This window comes from Equus caballus, chromosome 17, assembly GCF_041296265.1.
Source record: "Equus caballus isolate H_3958 breed thoroughbred chromosome 17, TB-T2T, whole genome shotgun sequence".
Lineage (NCBI taxonomy): Eukaryota > Metazoa > Chordata > Mammalia > Perissodactyla > Equidae > Equus > Equus caballus.
In genome coordinates, this window is record NC_091700.1 from 66909037 (window position 1) to 66929807 (window position 20771).

General features: G+C 37.3%; 1 protein-coding gene across 5 annotated transcripts in view; it reads left to right on the forward strand.

The window, feature by feature from the left end:
* Positions 1–20771, forward strand: part of PIBF1 (progesterone immunomodulatory binding factor 1) — a 175516-nt gene that overhangs the window by 146926 nt on the left and 7819 nt on the right. For 3 of the 5 annotated variants that reach the window (XR_011427825.1, XM_023621682.2, XM_070239852.1), the window contains one exon: positions 13718–13891. Coding sequence is in view for 2 of the 5 variants with exons in the window: in XM_023621682.2 (XP_023477450.2) it covers positions 13718–13891 (174 nt within the window). In the remaining 3 variants the exon portion in view is untranslated. Of the gene's footprint in view, positions 1–13717; positions 13892–16097; positions 16736–20771 lie in introns of all 5 variants that reach the window. The other 2 variants (XR_011427823.1, XR_011427824.1) reach the window with 1 other exon arrangement.

Consider the following 20771-nt stretch of genomic DNA (forward strand, 5'->3'; position numbering starts at 1 on the left):
AAGTGTTTTGAAATTTTCTTAAGAATACCTTTTTACATGATTTTTTTATACACCTGTGTAGTTAAATTTCATAGTCACCATGACTGAAAAAACCCAGAAAACAAAAAAACCACTGAATAGTAAGTTAATTTTTCTTTAAATGAAAATATAATTTTTTCTCAGATTAATGCATTTCTCATCATAGTGGTGCTCTTCAAGTTAAAATTTGTTTTTGATTTGCTGGATGTAAATGAGTATTGTAAAGAAAGACAATTATTATGGTAACAACCTTAAACATACGTACAGTAAAAGTCGTATTTTCCCTATAAAGTTTTAGAATACTTATTTTTTCCGTATAAGGGTGTGTGAATTCAGGTGTGAAGAAATTCAGGGACTAAAATATTGCAAAAAATATTCATTGCAAATGAATTTACACATACTTTAAGTATGCCAGAACCAAACCTATTGTAGAACAGGAATAATAATAATATCTTGGGTTTTTATAACTTCTTTCTTAACCAAAATGTTTAAGATATTTAGAGATCAATTATGTTATACTACCATACATAGGAATCAGTTGTAGATTGCTTTCAACCTGGTATATCTGGCAGTAAGGAATCAGAGAAAGGAAAAGTTTTAAATTATCTCCCCATACTGAGAGACGTGGCCTTTTGCTTATGCCATCTAGAATTTGAGGGCATTAAGTTTTTCCTCAAAATAGGTACTTTTCAGTTAATAACAGAATGTTTAATATTTATATATGACTTTTTAGTTCTTCTTATATTCATTTATTTCACTTAAGCTTCACAAGAGCCCGTGATGGTCTTATACCCATTTCACAGAAGCAGCAGCTAAATCTCAGTGGTCCATTCTGGTGAATATTAACTCTCCTCAATTTTGAGTTGCATAAAAGGCAGCTGAATTTCTTTTAGATTGTACTTTATGAACCTCTATGTTTATGGGGACTTATGCAGAACTTAGTAGAACTAAGTCGAATTATTTTGATTTGATTTTCATAAGTATTTTGTCTTCTTCTTTAATCTTTTCATCCTCTTTAAAATTACAAATATCTTTGTTGTACCCTACAAGTAAAACTCTGTCTTGTATGAAGCAATATAATATCTCATCATAAAAATATTTTGTCTGTGTATATGCCCCTTTAACTTTTGCTGCATCCCAAATGTTTTGGTATGTCGTGTTCTCATTTTCATTAGTCTCCAGATAAAATTTGATTTCTTCTTTAATTTCTTCAGTGATCCATTGTTTGTTGAGAAGCGTGTTGTTTAGTCTCCACATTTTTGCACCTTTCTCTGCTTTTTTCTTGTAGTTGATTTCTAGTTTAATAGCATTATGATCAGAAAAGATGCTTGATATTATTTCCACTCTCTTGTATTTATTGATGTTTGCTTTGGTTCCCAAAATATGGTCAATCCTTGAGAATGTTCCATGTGCACTTGAGAAGAATGTGTAACCTGCTGTTTTTGGATGAAGTGTTCTATATATATCTATTAAGTCCATCTGGTCTAATTTTTCATTTAATTCTATTATTTCCTTGTTGATTTTCTGTCTGGATGTTCTGTCCATTGGTGTTAATGGTGTGTTGAGGTCCCCTACTATTATTGTATTTGTTGATGTCTTCTTTTAGTTCTATTAAGAGTTGCTTTACAAATTTTGGTGCTCCTGTGTTGGGTGCGTATATATTTATAAGTGTTATGTCTTCTTGGTGGAGAGTCCCTTTTATCATTATATACTGTCCCTCTTTATCTTTCTTTATCTGTTTTGCTTTGAAATCTACCTTGTCTGATATTAGTATAGCGACACCTGCTTTCTTTTGTTCATTATTAGCTTGGAGTATTGTTCTCCATCCCTTCACTCTGAGTCTGTGTTTGTCTTTGGGGCTGAGGTGTGTTTCCTGGAGGCAGCATATTGTTGGATCTTGTTCTTTGATCCATCCTGCCACTCTGTGTCTTTTGATTGGGGAGTTCAATCCATTTACATTTAGAGTGATTATTGAGATGTGGGGGCCTACCACTACCATTTTGTGTCTTGTTTTCCGCTTTTCTTCAGTTTCCTTTGTTTCTTGTCCCATGGTTTAATCTGTTCTGATGTAGAGCTGCTACTCTCTGTTGTTGTCCTTCTACTTATCTCCTCTGCTCTTGGTTTTGTAGCCCCTTTCCTTTTTTGGATTTTTCAGGAATGAGGGTTTTCCTGAGGATTTCCTGAAGAGGAGGTTTTGTGACAATGAACTCCCTTAATTTTTGTCTATCTGCGAAAGTTTTTATTTCTCCATCGTATTTGAAGGATATTTTCGCTGGGTAGAGAATTCTCGGCTGTAGATTTTTGTCCTTCAGATTTTTGAATATATCATTCCACTCTCTTCTAGCCTGTAAAGTTTCTGCTGAGAAATCTGCTGATAGCCTGATGGGGGTTCCTTTGTAGGTTAGTTTCTTTTGCCTGGCTGTCCTTAGTATTTTCTCCTTGTCGTTGACTTTTGCTAGCTTCACTACTATATGGCTTGGAGTTGGTCTTCTTGCATTGATAAAGTTTGGAGATCTATTGGCTTCTGTCACCTGAAGATCCATCTCTCTCACCAGATTTGGGAAGTTCTCAGCCATTATTTCTTTGAATAGGCTTTCTGCCCCTTTCTCCTTCTCTTCTCCCTCTGGTATACCTATAATCCTTACGTTGCATCTCCTAATTGTATCTGATAATTCTCGGAGAGTTTCTTCATTTCTTTTTAGTCTTGCTTCTCTCTCCTCCTCTGCCTGCAGCAATTCTATATTGCCATCTTCCAAATTGCTAATTCTTTCCTCCATATTATCGGCCCTACTGTTCAGAGCATCTAGATTTTTCTTAATCTCCTCTATTGTGTTCTTCATTTCCAATATTTCTGTTTGGTTCTTCTTTATCATATCAAACTCTTTTGTGACATAGCTCCTGAACTCGTTGAGTTGACGGTCAGAACTCTCTCTTAACTCATTGAGAATTTTAATGATGGCTGTTTTGAAGTCATCATCATTTAGGTTATATATCTCATTTTCTTTGGGATTGTTTTCTGTGTATTTGTTACTTTCTTTCTGTTCTGGAGATTTAATGTATTTTTTTCATATTGCTTGATGTTGTTGATTTGTGCCTCCGCATGGAGATAGAGTTTAGTTGCTCCTTTCACTTGTTTCAGCTGCTGTGGTGGGGGAGCAGCTGTTTATACTGCACCAACCAGGAACCCTGTCCGCAGTTGCTAACTGGGCCTGGGCCCCTCCTCGTAGCCACAGTGGCCCTTTGGATTCCCTCCTCTGCTGTGGGGGCCGTCACAGGGGGGCTTCAGGCTGCTGGTGCCTACTGTTGCAGCCCACCTAGATGTGCTCTCTCCTTGGGGTCTGCAACGGTGTTATGGGCTTTTCCAGCGGCCAGGGGTGGGATCACTTATATTTGTCGCTCCGTTGCTGTCGGCACCCACAAAATCTCACTTGTCCTCTATGGGTCGCAGGAGAGCTATTGGCATCTTCTACAGTCTGTGGTTAGTTCACCTAGCTATGCTGCTTTTGCCCTTGGGTCTTCCAGCCTTGTGGCTGGTGGCTGGGTGCCTTCTACTGGTGCTGTGCAGAGGCTTTCCCTAAGGCTGCTGTGAGCCTGTAGGGTTTCCCCCTAGGCTACGAAGCTGGGTCTCTGGAACTCCCCCCAGCCCCGTGCCCCTTTAACTTTTTTCGCATCATATTTTTACATCTATTATGTATCCTAGAGACTTGTCATTTTCTAGTTTGTTTGTTTTTTTAAGAATGAAATGTGTGTTTTTCCCACCTTTTAGAAGTTTGATATGTTTTCTTTTAAATAGTAGGTACACCTCTCTGACCTCTTTTTTATCAGTAAGGAACAAGTAAATGACCTCTTGCTATCATTTCTAGCCCTGTGTTTTTATGACTCTCAGAATTATTGCAGTTTATAAGAAGCCAAACAATTCTAGGGCATAGGGAGACACACAAAACAAACTGCCAAGCTATAAAATAAGCCTCTGGGAATGTGTGGTGGCCAGGAGAGAATATTAACAATATGAGAGAATAGTGTTCATAATTCTGTTAGATACCATATTGGCAATATTTTGATATAAATTTAGGAAGTCACTGATCACATATCGAGGAGCTAACACTGAGAGTAGGCTTGGAATACAACAGGGAGAAAGTATAGGCACTGGAATGAGGCACACTCTAGACACCAGTGCTCAAAATGGAGGATGGAGCTTAGACTCTGAAGTTGATGATGGAAATCAGCAAGGATATGCACCAAAACCTATCAGATTTTACTGAAATAATAAAGGCCAGAAACTAGACAGCAGCTAGATGAATACTGTTACAGAAGGGAAAGCTAGGCACCAAGAGGACATGAATACCAGAAAACAAAGCAGTCAGAAGTCCACAGTACTACTCGGTAATCAGATGAGCTAAAAGGTCTGTGCAGACCAATCAGAAGAGAATCAAGTTGCCCACCCTTCTTTTTTTTTAAGGCCAAATCTGTGTAATATTTTATTTATTTTTTTTGAGGAAGATTAGCCCTGAGCTAACACCTGCTGCCAATCCTCCTCTTTTTGCAGAGGAGGACTGACCCTGAGCTAACATCCTTGCCCATCTTCCTCTACTTTCTATGTGGGACGCCTACCACAGCATGGCTTGCCAAGCGGTGCCATGTCCGCACCCGAGATCCAAACTGGCGAACCCCGGGCCGCCAAAGCGGAACGTGCGAACTTAACCACTGCGCCACCAGGCTGGCCCCTGCCCACACTTCCAAGTCAACAATGGCAGTAGATTTCAACTGAGGCCTGCTTCAGTGTCTTAATACTAACTTCCTCTACCTGGGTCACTGTTGAGAATGGCCTCAAGGTTGTATTCAAGTTCAGGGAAGAATGTTCCTGGTGATCAGTTATGTCCCCTAGGCTGTGACAGCACAGTTGTCTCTCAATTATGTAAACACTTGAACTCTCACTAAGCTTTCAGCTGTAGATAAGATATGGCTCCAAAAATGTTTATGTCATCTTAAATATGCCTTAAATAAGGAGTAGATAGGCCTCATTCTGCTCTCCTTTTGCCAGGACTTCTTTCTTTATCCTGTTCTAGGCCCATAACTTCCGATACCAGGTCATCTGAGGAAAACAATCAGGATTTTGAAAGAATTATTTTTCGTCATATGAGAGAGATGAATGAACTTGGGGTTGTTTAGAGAAGAAAAGACTTAGAGAGATATAAGAAATTCAGATCAGTCCTGTGAAAGAGGCGGTGGGAGACTTGTTTACACGTCTGCGAAGACTGAAATTCAAACCTAAGGGCAGACATCATAAGGAGAGGCACTTTTGTTTGGTTTTGGGTTTTTTGTTGTTATTATTATTGTTTTGTTTTATTTTGTATGAAGGATGGGTTAAATAACTTGAAGATCCCATCCAAACCTGGGTTTGTGCATGTGTCAAAGGCCTTGATAGAAAGCATCTGCATTATTGTGTAAATAATGACAACTTTGAACCCAGAAAGTCCTGCATTTGAATCCTAGTTTCACTTATTAGTGGCTAATGAACTTCCCTAAATTCCTTAAAACCTCTAAGCCTCAGTTTCCTCAACTTCAAAACTGAAGCAATACTCACCTCTTGGTATTTGGGAGAGGATTAAATTATTATGTAGGATACTTAGCGCAAAGCCTAGCACAAAACAGATACTCAGTGAATGTTAATTTTTGTCCTCTCTCTTGCTCTCTCCACGCTTAAAAACTTTTATATTCTCGGGGCTGGCCCCGTGGCCGAGTGGTTAAGTTCGCGCGCTCTGCTGCAGGCGGCCCAGTGTTTCGTCGGTTAGAATCCTGGGCGCGGACATGGCACTGCTCGTCAGACCACGCTGAGGCAGCATCCCACATGCCACAACTAGAGGAACCCACAACGAAGAATACACAACTATGTACCGGGGGGGCTTTGGGGAGAAAAAGGAAAAAATAAAATCTTTGAGAGAAAAAAAAAAAAAAAAAAAAAAAAAAAAAACTTTTATATTCTCCCCTTGAGGCAAAGAGACAATCCTAGGGTGAGATTAGCCTACAAATGGGATCAAGTAATTAGATGAGAACACTGAGGGACTGTGGAACACAGCAGTTTGCAGTTGTCGATATTGACACCATTCTGTCACACTATTTTGCCATACAAGATCTGTTTTGTCTATTGTTTAGAGTGTAGTGGCATTTGCATTCAAGGTATATTTTAACTTCTTCAAAAATCATATATTAAACTATGCAAAAAATTTGCTTTGATAATAAATTTAAAATTCTTATTGAGCACTTAGAGTATAGAATGAATGACTGAATTAAATTTACATTTTCTTTTAGACTACTAGTTGTGGTAGATATGATAATGATATTTTGTTTCTGGGTTTTTTTTCAATCATTATGTATTAAAAATCTCTACTGAAGTATTTACAAGTGAAATGATCTGAGGTCTGAAATCTGCTTTAAAATATTTTTTAGAAACTGGTAAGAAAATAGATAAAACAATGTTGACAAGACAATCTGGCAGTTCCTCAAACAGTTAATAACCCAGCACTTCCATTCCTAGGTATAGTCCCAGGAGAAATGAAAACACGTCCACACAAAAACCTGTGCGTGAATGTTTATAGCAGCATTTATTCACAACAACCAAAAGGTGGAAACAACCCAAATGTGCATCAGCTGATGAATGGATAAACAAAATGCAGCATAGCCAAACAGTAGAATATTATTTGGCTGCAAAAAGAAATGAAGTACTGATATATGTTACAACATGATGAACCTTGAAAACACTATTCTAAGTGGAAAAGCCAGTCACAAAAGACCACATATTATATGATTCCATTCATTTGAAATGTCTAGAGTAGGGAAATATACAGAGGCAGAAAGTAGAGTAGTGGCTGCTTAGGGCTGGAAAGTTGAGGGTAAGAGAAGGTAGAGGAACGATTCCTAAAGGAATCAGGGTTTCTTTTTGAGGTGATAAAGTTTTAACATTGTGGTAATGGTTGTACATATCTGTGAATATACTAAAAACCATTGAATTATACACTTTAAAAGGATAACGATGGTATGTGAATTATATCTCAATAAAGCTGTTTAAAAAAACAATATTGGATGGGGCCGGCCCGGTGGCGCAGTGGTTACATTCGCACATTCCACTTCTCAGTGACCCAGGGTTTGCTGGTTTGGATCCTGGGTGTGGACATGGCACTGCTTGGCACACCATGCTGTGGTAGGCGTCCTACATATAAAGTAGAGGAAGATGGGCATGGATGTTAGCTCAGGGCCAGTCTTCCTCAGCAAAAAGAGGACGATTGGCAGCAGTTAGCTCAGGGCTGGTCTTCCTCAAAAAAAAAAAAACAATATTGGCAAAATGTTGATCATTGTTAGTTGGACAGTAGAAACTGAGGGCTCCATATGCTGTGCTCTCTTCTTTTTGTAAGTTTGAAATTTTCTGTGATAAAATGTTTTTTAAATACCCATTTAGATGAAGTTTAAATATACAAATATGCATGTACTTGGTTAAAACAAGGTTGATTTTTACCTTGTGTTACCTCAAGGAGGAGAGATGCACAGAATTATCTGACTTCTTAGTCAAGATACATTGTTGTTCCTATGTAAAAGCACTTAGATTGCACCTCCAGTGGAGCACATAGTTTGAATTATACTTGTCAGAGCTATTTTCATCAAGAAATGCCATCTATGTGTCCCCTTGCCAACATCTTTGCAGAGTTTACAACTTTCAGCAATTTACTGGCATCAACTATGCAGTACTGTTAAGCAGCTGCTCTGAAGTTGAGCTGTGTTAATATGCCACCACTCTATGCAAATAGTTTGTATTAAGTAGCCAAAATATGTGCTTTTGGATTCAAGAGAGCACTTTATCTCTTTTATAGAGATTATTTGTACAGTAGCAATCATCATCATCATCATCACCATCATCTGAAAGTTTCATAAGAATGTTCTTGCCCTTAACTCTTCCATTTTGAAGAGTAATTATTGTATTGCAATGTGGTTTTTATTACTTTGTTTTATTTTGGTTTTATCCTAAGTTTCAGTTATATGATCAGATGCAATTCTACATTTGTTAATTTTAATGAATGGTTCATTCATTCTTAAAGTTACTGTAATTTTCTTATGTATTTGATATACTAGAATTATATGTTCTATTAGCTTTTTGAAAATCAGTATAAAAGCATATCAGAATTAATGAATATTTTTATAAATCAGACAGTGTTGTAGAATGATATTTAAAGGTCTCAAACAGTTGATAAAAGGAAAAGAGGATAGGGGCATGGCACTTTTGCAGTATTTGAATTTACAATGAACAAGTAATGCTTCTATAACTTTAAAAAACAGGAATTTGAAAAAATATTTTGAGAAATGGCTTTCTAAATTAATGGAGCATTTGCCAGGAATAGTCTAGAACAGCCAAAACGAAGGGGCTCCAGGTTAGGACACTCTACATTTTGGAGAAGAGAGCCTACCTTCTGCCTGAGCACCCTAGAGTGAAGCCTGATAGACACATTTTCTTGTCCACATCTTCAGAGATTATACTCAACTATTTCATTCAGATGAATGACCCATAAGAGCAGAAAGAAAACATTTAATCTGGTCCTTCGTTCATAAATTGGAACACACACCAAAGTCCATCAAAAACTGGAAGAAAATTAATAACACTAAAGGGAAAAAATCACAATAAATGGAGACACTGACCCCTTTCTCCAGAGAAAACAAAAAAAATTCAGCAGAAAAGAACTTACAAAATATTGTAATTAGTTTCTTCAGAAAGATTTGAGAAGTTGTATTTCCGTAAAATAAGCAGCAGTGGACAAAAAATAGTTTGTGATATTTTCAAAAATTGCTAAAGTCAAAATCACAAAGTTATTAAAGTAAAAATGCCAGTAATAGGATGTGAGGAAAAGCCAACGAACTATCCTAAAACTTAGGTAAAGAAAAAAAGATGGAAATTAACAAGGAAAAGCTAAACAATTTAGAAGATTCCAGAGAGAAAGAAAGTACCTACAAAGAAATAAGAATCAGCATGGCATCATAGTTCTCAGAAATTTGACTTTCGAAAACAGAGAAGTAATACTATTAAAGTTCTGAAGGAAAGCACAATACTTTCTTCCACAATGCCTTTTCTCAGAAAATTTCTAGATTGTATGCCATTAAATAACAAAGAGAGAGAGATGCAAGAAATAATGGAACTTGCCAAGATGTGCAATAAAAGGAAATTTCAGAGTAACAACTGCATCAGTCGTAAAAACAGTCAGTACAAAATTGATCCCAGCAAACAGCATGATTAAGAAGATAGATATAGGCCAGCCTGGTGATATAGTGGTCAAGTTCACACACACTGCTTCTGTGGCCCAGGGTTCACAGGTTCAGATCCTGGGTGCAGACCTACACATCACTCATCAAGCCATGCTGAGACAGCGTCCCACATACAAAATAAAGGAAGATGGGCACAGATGTTAGCTCAGCAACCATTTTCCTCACCAAAATAAATAAAGGATTATTTTTTTAAAAAACTAAATAATCTTAGGTAATATGAAAAAAGGCTTATATTGTGTCCATAAATGTGAAAATGAAAAGCAGGAACTCTAAGAAGAGGAGGGGAAATCTCGAAGAAAGTCAGGTTCCAAATAGGAACCTAAGTAAGTGGGATCATTTTGAGCAATGTATGCAATGTAAGAAAAAGAATCCATTTGAACTTGATACTTGAAACATTCTCCTTTGAACATCAGAAGTTCCTTTTCTGGGGATCTAATCACACTCTCTGCTCTGTGGTGAACAGTATTTATAAATCATTAAACAGTAGTACAGATAAGCCTACTGACCAATCAGAACAGGGAGTTATAGAACAGAGGAAAGCAGAATTAAAAGCTGAGGAAATTAATGCAACAGTCAAGTCTAAACAGGAAGAGCAGAATCTTTAATAGGACATGAAGCCAGCAGTCGGGAGCCAACCAAGAACATGGCAAGAACCGAACCAGGTTAGGAACAAACCAGAAGATTTCAAGATGACTGCGTCTTACCAAAGAGTTCCATTTTGTAGTAAGAAATATGTTTTCTAGCTCTTTTCTTTAACTTATCAGGTTTTGAATTGGGATCTTGTGAATCATGACAATTTATTTCATTGTAATAGTAACACCAATTAGGGCATGACAATTTCTGCCAAAAATATAGGTGAAAGATATATTAAAATATTTTCGTGATAAGAAAGACTCAACATCATAAAAGTCAGTTCTTTCTAAGTTTTTTTTTAATGCAACATAATCCCACTCATATCCCTAAGAATGTAGCTGAAAAGATACCTCCGTTATTAAACATTAAAACAGTGTGACATGGGTGCATGAACAGATAAACCGTTGCAATAGAGTTTAAAAGTCCAGAAATAAATCATATACTTACGGAAGTGTAGTGTATGATAAAGATAGCATCTCAAATCAGTAAGGAAAAAATCATCTCTTCAGTACGTGTTGTTATTACAGAGTAGCCATAGGGGGAAAAGTGCTGAATCCACACCTTTCACCATAAGCCAGGATAAAGTTCAAACAGATCAAAGATCTAAATGTTTGAAAAAGAAAAGAAAAAGAAACCTGTATAACAGTAATTTGAAGAAAATGGAAGAAGAAAACATGAAGACGACCATAAAATTAAAGATTAACATACTCAGCTACGTCAGAATCAGAAGGTTCTGCAGAGCAAAAAAAAAAAAACCAAAAGCATAAACAAAGTCGAAGAAAAGATAAACGGGAAAAAAAACTGCCACTCATGTTACAAAGGACTAAAATCTCTAACATATAAAGAGCTCCTTGGAATGTATAAGAAAATGACTAATAACACAGTGGAAAAATGGGCCAAGGATATCAACATAAAAGGAAATATACTTAAATATATGAAAAGCTACTCAACCTCACAATAGAAGAAATGCAAAATAAACATACCCAAACACGTACCAGACTGGCAAAAATCCAAGAAAGTAACACAAACGTGCATTTCATCAATTAGGAAACTGAAACTCATAAACCAGAGTGGATTGCCTCAGTTTACACAATTAATAATAGAGTCAGGAATAGATGTGACTTTTACTTCTAATCTAATACTAAAATATTTCTACCACTTGTGCTTGACTTTCTGTGTGTTCCATATGTAATGGTATTGTGGATACTATTTGATGTTAAAAAAGAATTTTCTTTCTTCAAATTTACCATTGATATAAAAGGCCTCATCTATATGATCAAACAAGCTAAAACTGAACAGAATTGTTCTGCAGGTTATCTTGGAATCCATTGTAGCTGTATTATCCTAATAGGAATTTAACAGAATGTTATTGCTTTTAAAGTGTTCTTTGGGGCCGCCCCCATGGCTAAGTGGTTAAGTTCACGTGTTCCGCTTCCAGCAGCCCAGGGTTTTGCCGGTTCGGATCCTGGGTGCGAACCTAGTACCGCTCATCAGGCCATGCTGAGACAGCATCCCACATAGCAGAGCCAGAAGGACCTACAACTAGAATATACAACTGTGTACTGGGGGGGCTTTGGGGAGAAGAAGAAAAACAAAATAAAGTGTTCTTTGCCTGGATTTCAGAAGCCGTGCTAACATATTTTAATATTATCAGAAGAACAAAAGTTGTACTATGACTGCACCCTAAATTGGGGTGATCCTAGTCTGATCAAAGCAAAGATGTGAATTTTCCTTCTGTCTCCTCACCAGCATCAGGGATGATCTGTTTCCTGTAACTGCTCCTATACCAGCAGCAGAGGGAAGCCAAGGAGAAACAATGTGTTGGCCTCCTCTAGGGCACCAGCAGCCACAACCCTCTGCCTAGTACACCTGAAACTCCTTCCATTTCTCCCTCTTCATCCTCATTGTCCCCCACTCTCCCCTTCCCCCAGCAAGTATGATCCCCTTTACCTTATTTATCTGTAAATTAGTGGTAGGTTGTGTTGGAGATAATTTTTTCCTATTATTTTATCTTCATGCAAAGATACAAATGGCTAGTATAAAGAACTTCTTAGAATGGAAAGTTTTCTTTTGATAGGCTGAGAGACCATCATCTCCCCTTTCCCTTCTACTCATTGTGGTAAGCAGACCAGGAGCTGAAATCTACCGGAACACCAGACATGTTTAACATTAAATCAATGATTGTATACTTCGCTGTAGGGTAGCATATAAATGAAATAACATAATTGAAAGCAAAAAGAGCCCTGAAAAGGCTCAAATACTAGTATGTCAGATTGGCAGTGTCTGAAGATGTACGCATTCTCATGTGCTTAGGCCAAGCCAACCCCACTACTGCAGAAAGGAGAAAGAGGATTCCGGCACCACTTCTTCCAGCTTCTCTCTTGGCCCTAACATTTATTAAGGCTCTGTGGCTTAAACTCAATAGCTCTGTTTTAAAATACCCACTCAAGCTAGATGGTTCTAAATAGAACTAATGACAGCCAGAAAAAAAAAGGCCTGTAGGAACTTGCTCTGACACAGAGCTGATGTCTATAAACAGATTAGTAGAAGGGAGCAGAACATCTTCCTACTATCGTAACTTTTGTGTCTTGGCACGTAGATGAAATAAAATAACAGGAAAAAATTACCTCCAACACAGCCAACAGTGTTCTACAGATAATAAGGTAAAGGAGAGTTTAGTCTGTCCTCTCTCCATATGCTTGTGTTTAAGTCAATTTAGTAATTAATCAGTATGTCACTGATTAGTGCTAGATGTTAAAGGTTTGGCTATGGGAAAAAGTAACAGACAGAACAAACTTGGAAGAGGGAACGAGTGAAAATTTTTATCTGAGTTCTTTAAGAAGTTCGACATAATTAATTCTTAGTTCAAATGGCAACTGATAAAGCCAACTCGTTTTCATTTGTAAAAGAATAAGGAATAATATGATTGAAGAATCTTGAAGCTATATTAAACTTACTGTCGGAACTGCTGATTGGTAGGCAAGATAAAAATTTTGGACTCTTTCTCCCTACCATCGGAAATGGAAAGTTTAAGAGGTAGAAGAGAAAAGTTAAGTGCCTGAATAACCTACTCAACAAAAATGTGTAGAAAACCTGCAGTGGAACGTAGCTATGCCAGTTGTTTGCAAATTTGTCCGTCCATTAGGCTCACCTGGAGGTTTTTAAAAAAAATCCCGAGGCCGGCCCTGTGGCCGAGGGGTTAAGTTCGCACGCTCCACTGCAGGCGGTCCAGTATTTTGTTGGTTTGAATCCTGGGCGCGGACATGGCACTGCTCATCAAACCACACTGAGGCGGTGTCCCACATGCCACAACTAGAAGGACCCACAATGAAGAATATACAACTATGTACCGGGGGGCTTTGGGGAGAAAAAGGAAAAAAAAATAAAATCTTTAAAAAAAAAAATCCCAAAGCCAAGGCCGTGCCCCAGCCCAGTTGTCTCACAGTCTCTGGGGTCAGACACAGTGTCGGTAGTTTCTGAAGCTCTACAGGTGATTCCCGTGTGCAGAAAAATTGGGGGAACCAGTAGACTCTGGAAGGATGGGTTTATTATTTATCATACTTAAAGTATTAATGGCTATGAAATTCATGTGCGTCATTATTGTGCATTAATATGTTGTTATTTTCACAACTTTCCTCACTTATATAGAGTAATTGCCTCAAATTTTCTTCTATTTTAAGAATAAGTGTTTTAACATCAATCATTATTGGTATGCTTGCTAAAATCATACTTGATATTTTCTTCTGTTTTCGTATATCAACAGGAATTGGCAGTGATGAAACAGATTCTCACTAATATGCGTAGTAAGCGTTCTGAGGACAGGTTACTTCTTACTAAAACGGAATCAAAAAATGCAACAGAAAATCAGAAATCAAAGACTTCAAATGTGCCTAGAGAACATGAAGACAATATATTTATACCCCAACCAACACTCTTTGTAAGTACAATAAAAGTAACTTAGAATTTTAATATCTCTGATTTTCACTAAACATATTTTACTTAAATTTCTTTCCTCTCATTCATACTGGTTTTAAACTAATTTTGATAGTTTTATGAAAAGACCTTGAAAGATCTGTATTAACCCCTTTTCTGAATGTATATATTACCATCTTACAACTGGTAACTGGGTTTTATATTTCCAAGTTAATATGTTGAACTTTCCCAGAAATTAGCTTTTACATAGCACTTACCTCCTCCAATCTCCCTAATGATGAGAATCTCAGAAAGATATTTTGTATAATTTTTTAATTACATAAGAATAAGAGGCTGCAAAATATCACCTGCCCCCTCTTATTTGGTAAATGGTATATTTTGCTCTAAGCGTGTCCTCATAAAGTATAAAACCAATCATATTAACAAAACTGAATTGCATTATTAGGGAGAAATGTATATGCACAGAAATTAGTCAAAGAACAAGAATTAGAAAATTTTGGATTAAAAGAGAAAATAAATTAGGAAATATTGAAAATGATGTTTTAACAAATAAGAATAAAAAGGCAACAGAATCAAAACAGGAACGTTATTAAATATTTCATTTTATTTCAACATGCTTTCCCATCCATGCTTTAATTTCTCAGAAGAAACATGATTTTTACCATCTAAACATAGAGACTCAAAACCAGAAAGATTTTGTCTATGATATTCTGATTCAGAGAGTCCTCAGAACCTTAATTTTTTTGAACTCCTTGGATGATTATAATAATCAGTCAAGTATGGGAGCTTCTGACCCAAGTGATTTCATTATACATTTAGACAGTGTACCCAAGATCAACGAGATGCAAGAGATTGCTTTGTGATTACATAGTTCAACTTCCTTTTTTGAAAAAATGACAGAGAGTTACAATCTAGATGAAATAAAGGATAGTTACTCTAAGGATCCACATGGCAGTAACAGAGACTGAGCTGACAGAATGGAGAAAACAGGAATCCTAGATTGACCAGCCTGAATACTAGGCAGCTATACAGATTTCTCCAGCTGAGTTCATGGATCTTTTCCTCTAGTGATCTTTTCCTCAGCTTCTCTTTGTTTTTCTCCTTGTTTCTGCTTTCTCAGAATTTCCACTTCCTCATCAACCCACTCGCAGCCGCTTTTCTTGAGACATGTTTTCTGTGCGCCGTTCCTTCATCTACTCTCTTATAATCTAGTTCTCCCTGTATTTTCCAGAATCCAGTGGGCACAGTTCATCCTTGTTGGGTAATATACCTTTGTGGCAAGAATCGTTAAGGCTGTTAGCCAGCCTTCTGAATGGCTGCCCTTGCTAGTGAGCAGGGGTCACATGGTACCAAGTACAGCTGCCTAGGGCTGCTGATTCAGAAGGACCGTGGCTGGGCAAGCTTTCTCAGAAGGTGGTCTGAGATTATGGCAGACACTACAATATGTGTAGTATATTATAATCTACAGGAAGAGAGCAGACTGAATACATAGATGTTAGTAGAAAAAGTAGGGTCAGGTGAAAGCCACAAGATACAGCCAAATACTTAAAGCCTGTCACACTCTCTGCTATGCTTTTCTGACCCTTTTCTGTTCTGAGCAATGAACTATTCCTTTTGACCGAGACCTTCTACATTTCTGACTTTAGCTTGGTAACCTCATTCTGATATCCTAAAATCCTGACTGTAACCAGTACATAAGTAGCAGTAAGATTTCTCTGGTACCTCAAGATAAGTTTATGCAGTGAGAATAAGATTAAGAAGATTCAAAATATGAAGTATTAATTGAGTAGTTTTTATTTCCTTCTTTTTGCTTATCTGCATTTTCTGGGGTTTTTTCTACAGTATACTTTCTTTCTTTTATAATAAGGGGAAATTTTTCAAAAGAGATATGTATGAGTTCAGCTATATCCTAATGAAAACAGATAATACGTACGGTAAACCAGTCAAATCAAGCCTATGTGCTAATAATGCAGAATTAGTAATGTGAACTGACTGGGTCACCTGGGGTGAGTCGTTTAAACCCTCTGAGCTGGTTCTTATCTGTAAAATTAGGAGGGAGATTATATGAAATGAGGTCTGGACTTCTTTTATTTATTTATTTTTTAATTTTTAAAGATTGGCACCTGAGCTAACAACTGTTGCCAATTTTCTTTTTTTCCTCCCCTGCTTTATCTCCCCAAATCTCCCCAGTACATAATTGTGTATCTTAGTTGCAGGTCCTTCCAGTTGTGGCATGTGGGATGCCGCCTCAACATGGCCTGACAAGCGGTGCCATGTCTGCGCCCAGGACCCGAACCGGCGAAACCCTGGGCCGCTGCAGCAGAGCACGCAAATTTAACCACTCGGCCATGGGGCCGGCCTCTGGACTTCTTTTATATTAACATGCTATCATTCTTTTAAGGCATCATAATTTTTACAGTTATTATTTTGAGTATTTTCAATTTTCCATAACAAGATTTTTGTTGTATCCTCTCTGATTTTTTTAATAAGGAATTTATGATGCCAATATCTGAAAATAAGATCTAATTGTTTCATAACCTTATGGTTTTATAGCTAAAATGGAAACATTTCTAATTTACTTCGAGAGCTTTTGGCTGAAATTATTTGCTGTTAGTACTTTTCCCTGATATTAAATTCAGTGCTGGATGAATGCATATTTATATATGCATTGAAAATATGAGGAAAACACACAAAACTACTGTTAACTGGGCCATGGCGGGGAGTGGAACTGCCATGTAGAGGACGAGGAGGAGGAAGAGCTTGAGGCATTTTCTTTACGTGCTTTTACATTCGTATGAACATTTTGTAGTGCTCGTGTGATCTTTATATATGAAGACCATCCCAAAAGGTGCGTATTATAGACAGGCTCTGACGATTGAAATCACAGATGTGGCAGAGTTGTTTTTCAGACATTGAATGCACTAACAAAGACTAGATTGAACCACAGAGTGTGTAAGTGTTTTAAGGACGGAACCTATGTTCCCATTGCCTTGCAGAACACATGAACAAAGCAGAAACTCAATAAATATTTGCTAACTGAGGATTTAAAAAACAGAACAAAACAGTTATTTGCCTCCCCAATTTAGTTATTTTCTTAGCCGTTAAAACTCTAAACTGGGTGGGGAACTTTCTTGTTAAACTCGAGGGAGAGTGAAAGCAACAACTCCCAAGACTATGGTTAGTGCTGCTTCTGCAACAGGCAACACCACTCAGTCTCTTCCATTCAGAAACACCTGTTCATTCTCACTAATCGTCTACTTTCTCTCTCAGGGTAGCTTTATAGCTATGCTAGCCCTTTTTTCTAGCCTATCTGTCTCCTTCCTAGAAACAAATGGAGCTATTCTAATCCTCTTTGGAGCAACTTTCCTCTTTCCTTCCAGAGCAGCATGAGAATATCTTTTGCTACTTTTCTGCTGTCATCCTTTTCCAAAATACCATTTATACCCAGGATTTATAACATTGTCACTGTTTTCTCAATACTTGCTTAAAAATGCAGATATTAGCAGCATTGCTCTTAGTCTTGTCTCCAAGTAGATTATAAGCATTAAAACAAGAAAGAGCCTTAGGCTCAAAGAAGGATAGGGAACATAATAAGAATGTGTAGCACCAGTGCACAGTGTATGAAGTGTCTGGATTACAGTGAGTTTATGGCCGGGTCCAGGCCTTGGCCTGTACTGGTTGTCACATTCGCTAGCATATGTTGGATGGGTAAATTAAGTTTATGTAATTTATACATAAGTGGTTATATGAACCACATGATTCTCTAGAAGTGATTTAGAAAGCTACATGTGGTCATCTGGAAGGAAAAAATGTTCAAGTAAGTATAATTCAGTTCAATAAGTGTGTACTGACTATATGCAAGAACCTGTGCTAAACATTATATATCATCTTTTCATTAAGATATAGAGTCAGCTTTAAAGATGCTTCTCCTCCAGGATCAAGGATAAGTAAACAAATAATAATAGTGTAAGGAGAAATTGGGTGGACTGCTTTAAAGGAAATACAAACTGCTATGGAAATTCAAAGAAAGAGTAGATACTGTGATGTTGATGGGCTCCAGGAAAAGAAAAGTATTTGAGGTTGGCTTTGAAGAATGTCTAGGATTTTGACAGATGACAATGAGGGTTAGAGAGTGAGAAATTCCAAGGGCAGAGAAAGTACAATATTCACAAAATCTTTTCTAATTTGTGCTCTTTTTCATTATTCAAGAATAAGATGTCTAATATGTATTTTCCATATCTAGACTTTGTTCCTTTCTTACTACATTCTTATGTCTAACTTTAGTCATTTCCACACCCATTAACACTTTCCCTTAGGACAAAAGGGAAATAAAAGTAGACAGGATAGACCTCGAGTAGTCAACTTGATAGAGGCACCAAGTAGAATGGTGGTTGCCAGGACTGGGGGAATGGTGAGTTAGTGATTAATGGGTGGAGAGTTTCAGTTACGCAGGCTGAGAAGAGTTCTGTGGATGGGTGGTGGTGATGGGAGCACCACAATGTGAATGCACTTAATGCTGCGGAACCGTACATTGAAAATGGTTAAGAGGGTAAATTTTATATTATGTATATTTTACAACAATTTTTAAATTTTTTTCTAAGGTAGATTATAAAAACAGTTTTTCTCGTTATTCGTCAGGAAAAATTTATAATTTCATCAAAAATGGAATTTAGCAGTTATTTGTAATATAGTAATACAATAAATGCAATTGAATGCATTAAGATAAGTGACAGAGGATGCCACACTGGAACAGCATTACCACAGTCATGTCCTAACTCTGTGCCTCCCAATATTTTTCATGTTATAACACATATAGAAAAGTATAATATTAGTATGGCACAGCAGGGTTGAATGAACTTAGCTGGTAGATTAAAAGGACTGCAGCCATGTCTGGGGGCTGAGGGGATCAATAGCTCATCATACCTAGAACACTTTCTTGTCCCATTTGTTTGGAAGCTCTGCTCTCACTTTTTAATGTGGAATCTAGATTTATCTCAGCAGAGTGTGCCCAGACTTCAGGATACCCAGCTCTGTACATTTACATTTTAAAAAATAAGTTTTCAATTTCTAGTGTCAAGAATACTAATTGCAGCCTCCTCCTGATGTAATTTAGCAGGTAAGCTAAGTGAGAAACACAGAATTTCTTCATGAGCATGGAAGCAGGCAGTGAGGGTTGAGTGATCTCAGGTGCGCTCTCGTTCACTTGGTAGGAAAGCCAGTCAGGTCTCCTAGGCTCACTTCACTCGGACCCTGCGGCTGCCTATGAGGACTCAGAAATGTTTATTTCTTTGATTCCCAGCTTATACCTTTTTTGGAGAACAAAGCAATTATGTCTACTAGACATACTCTTTCTCTTTTTTAGAAAAGTAGCACTGGGTGAACTCTAACAGATTCGTAATTTCTAGCTCTTTCTCTAGATGCCATGAATAATCCGCCAGGCTTACTACGTCTGCCTTTATCAGTCATCCTTTCTCATTTTAACATACTTTCTCTATGTTATTATCCCCAGTTATGTATTAGTGTTTTAGTTGGCTGCTTCTGGATGACACATAGATGCCTGTGTTATCAGTTATTTATCTCCAAAATCACATTATAACAGAGTAAATTACTTCCGGTTGGTTTCCAGTTAATCCTGTCATTTGTTTTTACCACAACTCTCTGAGCTCTTTCCTAAATCTGGAATACAGTTCACTTTAGGGCCTGTTAACACACCTGTAATAATCCAAGGTTTTCATTAATTTGTACTCTTTCTTTATAAAATTACAAATATAAATAACCTAAACCAGCACATAAAAATTAAAGCAGTGTTCCCAATATAAAAGGTCACTTTTAAATAATTTATATGTCTAATGTAGTGTTAACAATATGTATATATATTTATATACATGCATATATATATGAAAAAATTTCATATAATGGAGCCTGTGAGAGTCTTAAATTTTAAAACAATGTAAAATAGTCAGAAAATAAGGCCCATCCTCAATTGTTAACTCTGTTAATAACTGAAGAGGCATAACAAAATTTGTTGCTTAAGTTCTCACACTCCACTTCAGGGGCCTAGGGTTTCACTGGTTCGGATCCTGGGTGCAGACATGGTACCGCTCATCAGGCCATGCTGAGGTGGCGTCCCACATAGCACAACCAGAGACACTCCCAACTGGTATATACACTGTGTACTGGGGGGCTTTGGGGAGGAGATGAAAAAAAAAGATTGGCAACAGATGTTAGCTCAGGTGCCAATCTATTAAAAACAAGAAAGAGAGTAATAGAAAAGAAACACTACTTTTTAAATAGGTGAAAGAGTGGGATTACCAAAATAAAAAATGGTCAGTTGTGTATCTGAATTATGTCATGTCTGCTTTAACAGTCGTCTATCAGGACTCGGCAGATCTTTCTTTAAAGGACAGGACAGTAACTGTTTTAGGCTTCGTGAGCCACCTGCAGTCTCTCCTGTGTATTCTGTTAGTTTGTTTTTACCTTTCTTTAAAAAAGGCAAATCCGTGCTTTTCAGGCAATCCATACAAAAGCAGACCATGGACTGTGGTTTGCCATTCCGTGATCTGTGTTATGCTAGTTGCTCAGTACTGATCCAGAGTTCGTAAAGGTTTAGAAACTTCCAGTGTCCGGAACTTAGGGCTGTCACTAGTGGATAGTACCTTACTGACAAAATATTTAGAAATGAAGAATGTATATCTCATGAGAATCAGAAATCAACTTTCCAGAATTACTGTTACCTACATGGAATTTGTTTGAATTTCAGTAATGATTAGACTTAGATAGTAATGTAGACGAGAAATCACTGTGACATATTCTATCTTAGTGCAATTACCAGATAACCTGAATTTTAGACAATGATATGTCTGAGGGCAGAAGTTTACCACTAC